The sequence below is a fragment of the Primulina tabacum genome, chromosome 3 (genome assembly GCF_025594145.1).
Source record: "Primulina tabacum isolate GXHZ01 chromosome 3, ASM2559414v2, whole genome shotgun sequence".
Taxonomy (NCBI): domain Eukaryota; kingdom Viridiplantae; phylum Streptophyta; class Magnoliopsida; order Lamiales; family Gesneriaceae; genus Primulina; species Primulina tabacum.
In genome coordinates this window covers 20,731,496-20,734,144 of record NC_134552.1, presented here as the reverse complement: position 1 = coordinate 20,734,144, position 2,649 = coordinate 20,731,496, and the positions used below count along the sequence as shown (strand labels likewise).

General features: G+C 43.4%; 1 protein-coding gene across 1 annotated transcript; it reads left to right on the top strand.

Annotated features, from left to right (window-relative positions):
• The first annotated feature begins 569 nt into the window (after nucleotides 1-569).
• LOC142538576 (uncharacterized) lies at nucleotides 570-935 on the top strand. The gene has a single exon (XM_075643883.1). The coding sequence runs from the start codon at nucleotides 570-572 to the stop codon at nucleotides 933-935; it is 366 nt and encodes a 121-aa protein (XP_075499998.1).
• The last annotated feature ends 1,714 nt before the right edge of the window (nucleotides 936-2,649 follow it).

Sequence of the window (2,649 nt, the reverse complement as noted above, 5' to 3'; positions counted from 1 at the left end):
TTATAGGAGAATACATGGGCTTGTCATGGGCCATTCACCTGTGGGCCTTAGAGATGGGCCGTGGCGATGAAGGCTGTCACGGCCGCCTGTCCTTTTGACCAATGGGGGGGATAGATATTGTGGGGCCTTTTCCTATAGCTCCTTGTCCGAAGAAGTTCCTATTGGTAGCAGTTGACTATTTTTCAAAATGGGTGGAAGTAGAGCCTCTGGCCAGAATCACTGAGAATGACGTCCTGAAGTTCTTGTGGAAGAGTATAGTATGCAGATACGGAGTACCTAGGAAACTGATATCCAATAATGGGAGACAGTTCCAAGGGGCCAGGATCCAAGCTTGGTGTAAAGAGATGAAGATCCAACAAGTCTTTACCTCTGTAGCTTACCCGCAAAGTAATGGTCAGGTGGAGGTGACTAATCGGACACTGGTGCATGGTCTAAAGGTTCGACTTGGCAAAGCTAAGGGCAATTGGGTGGATGAGCTACCAAGTGTCTTATGGGCATACTGAACCACTCCGAGGGAAGGAACCAAAGAAACTCCTTTCAGTTTAGTCTACGGTAATGAGGCAGTGCTCATGGCTGAGATTGGGTTGGAATCGGCAAGGGTAGTGTTTTATGACGAGGATAATGATACGAGACGCGCTACTGACCTTGATCTTGTGGAAAAAAAGAGAGAGGCTGCCAGCATTCAACTGGAAGCTTATAAGAACTGCATTGCACAGTCTTATAATCGAAGAGTCATTCAAAGAAACTTCCAGGTGGGTGACTTGGTCCTGAGGAAGGTGCAAGAAGAGCAGAGAGGAAAGTTGGACCCAAAGTGGGAAGGCCCCTTCAAAGTTATCGAGAAGCTGAGTTCTGGAGCCTATTACTTGGAGAACGCGCAAGGCAAGGCGTTGAAGAGGCCCTGTAATGCTTATCACCTTAGGAAGTATTATGCTTGATACTATCGTTGATGTATTTTGTTTTCTGAATTTTCCTATGTAATCCGTTGGAATTCAATAAAATAAAGTTCTTCGTTTCAGTTAATGAATGTGAATGTTGTTATATTATGAGGGTGATAAAATTTTACTTTCCTACTAAGGCATCGTCTAGTAGAGGACCAGCGTGTAGAAGAAAAATTTTATTTTTCTACTAAGGCATCGCCTAGTAGAGGAGCAACGCGTAGAAGAAAAATTTTATTTTCCTACTAAGGCATCGCCTAGTAGAGGAGCAGCGTGTAGAAGAAAAATCTTATTTTGCTGCTAAGGTATCACCTAGCAGAAGAGTTAGAGGGTAGAGGGGTTAAATTTTTATTTTTCTGCTAAGGTATCACCTAGCAGAGGAGTTAGCGGGTAGAGGTGTTGAATTTTTATGTTCCAGCTAAGGTATCACCTAGCAGAGGAGTTAGCGGGTGGAGGTGTTGAATTTTTATTTTCCTGCTAAGGTATCACCTAGCAGAGGAGTTAGATGGTGGTGACGTTGAATTCTTATTTTCCTGCTAAGGTATCACCTAGCAGAGTAATTAGATGGAGGTGACGTTGAATTCTTATTTTCCTGCTAAGGTATCACCTAGCAGAGGAATTAGATGGTGGTGACGTTGAAATTCTTATTTTTCTGCTAAGGCATCACATAGCAGAGGAGTTAGAGGGTGGGGATGTTGAATTTTTATTTTCCTGCTAAGGTATCACCTAGCAGAGGAGTTAGTGGGTGGAGGTGTTGAATTTCTATTTTCCTGCTAAGGTATCACCTAGCAGAGGAGTTAGAGGGAGGGGAGGTTGAATTTTTATTTTCCTGCTAAGGTATCACCTAGCAGAGGAGTTAGCGGGTGGAGGTGTTGAATTTCTATTTTCCTGCTAAGGTATCACCTAGCAGAGGAGTTAGCGGGTGGAGGTGTTGAATTTTTATGTTCCTGCTAAGGTATCACCTAGCAGAGGAGTTAGATGGTGGTGACGTTGAATTCTTATTTTCCTGCTAAGGTATCACCTAGCAGAGGAATTAGATGGGGGTGACGTTGAATTCTTATTTTCCTGCTAAGGTATCACCTAGCAGAGGAATTAGATGGTGGTGACGTTGAAATTCTTATTTTTCTGCTAAGGCATCACATAGCAGAGGAGTTAGATGGTGAGGATGTTGAATTTTTATTTTCCTGCTAAGGTATCACCTAGCAGAGGAGTTAGCGGGTGGAGGTGTTGAATTTCTATTTTCCTGCTAAGGTATCACCTAGCAGAGGAGTTAGAGGGAGGGGAGGTTGAATTTTTATTTTCCTGCTAAAGTATCACCTAGCAGAGGAGTTAGCGGGTGGAGGTGTTGAATTTCTATTTTCCTGCTAAGGTATCACCTAGCAGAGGAGTTAGCAGGTGGAGGTGTTGAATTTCTATTTTTCTGCTAAGGTATCACCTAGCAGAGGAGTTAGAGGGAGGGGAGGTTGAATTTCTATTTTCCTGCTAAGGTATCACCTAGCAGAGGAGTTAGCGGGTGGAGGTGTTGAATTTCTATTTTCCTGCTAAGGTATCACCTAGCAGAGGAGTTAGCGGATGGAGGTGTTGAATTTCTATTTTCCTGCTAAGATATCACCTAGCAGAGGAGTTAGAGGGTGGAGGTGTTGAATTTCTATTTTCCTGCTAAGATATCACCTAGCAGAGGAGTTAGAGGGAGGGGAGGTTGAATTTTTATTTT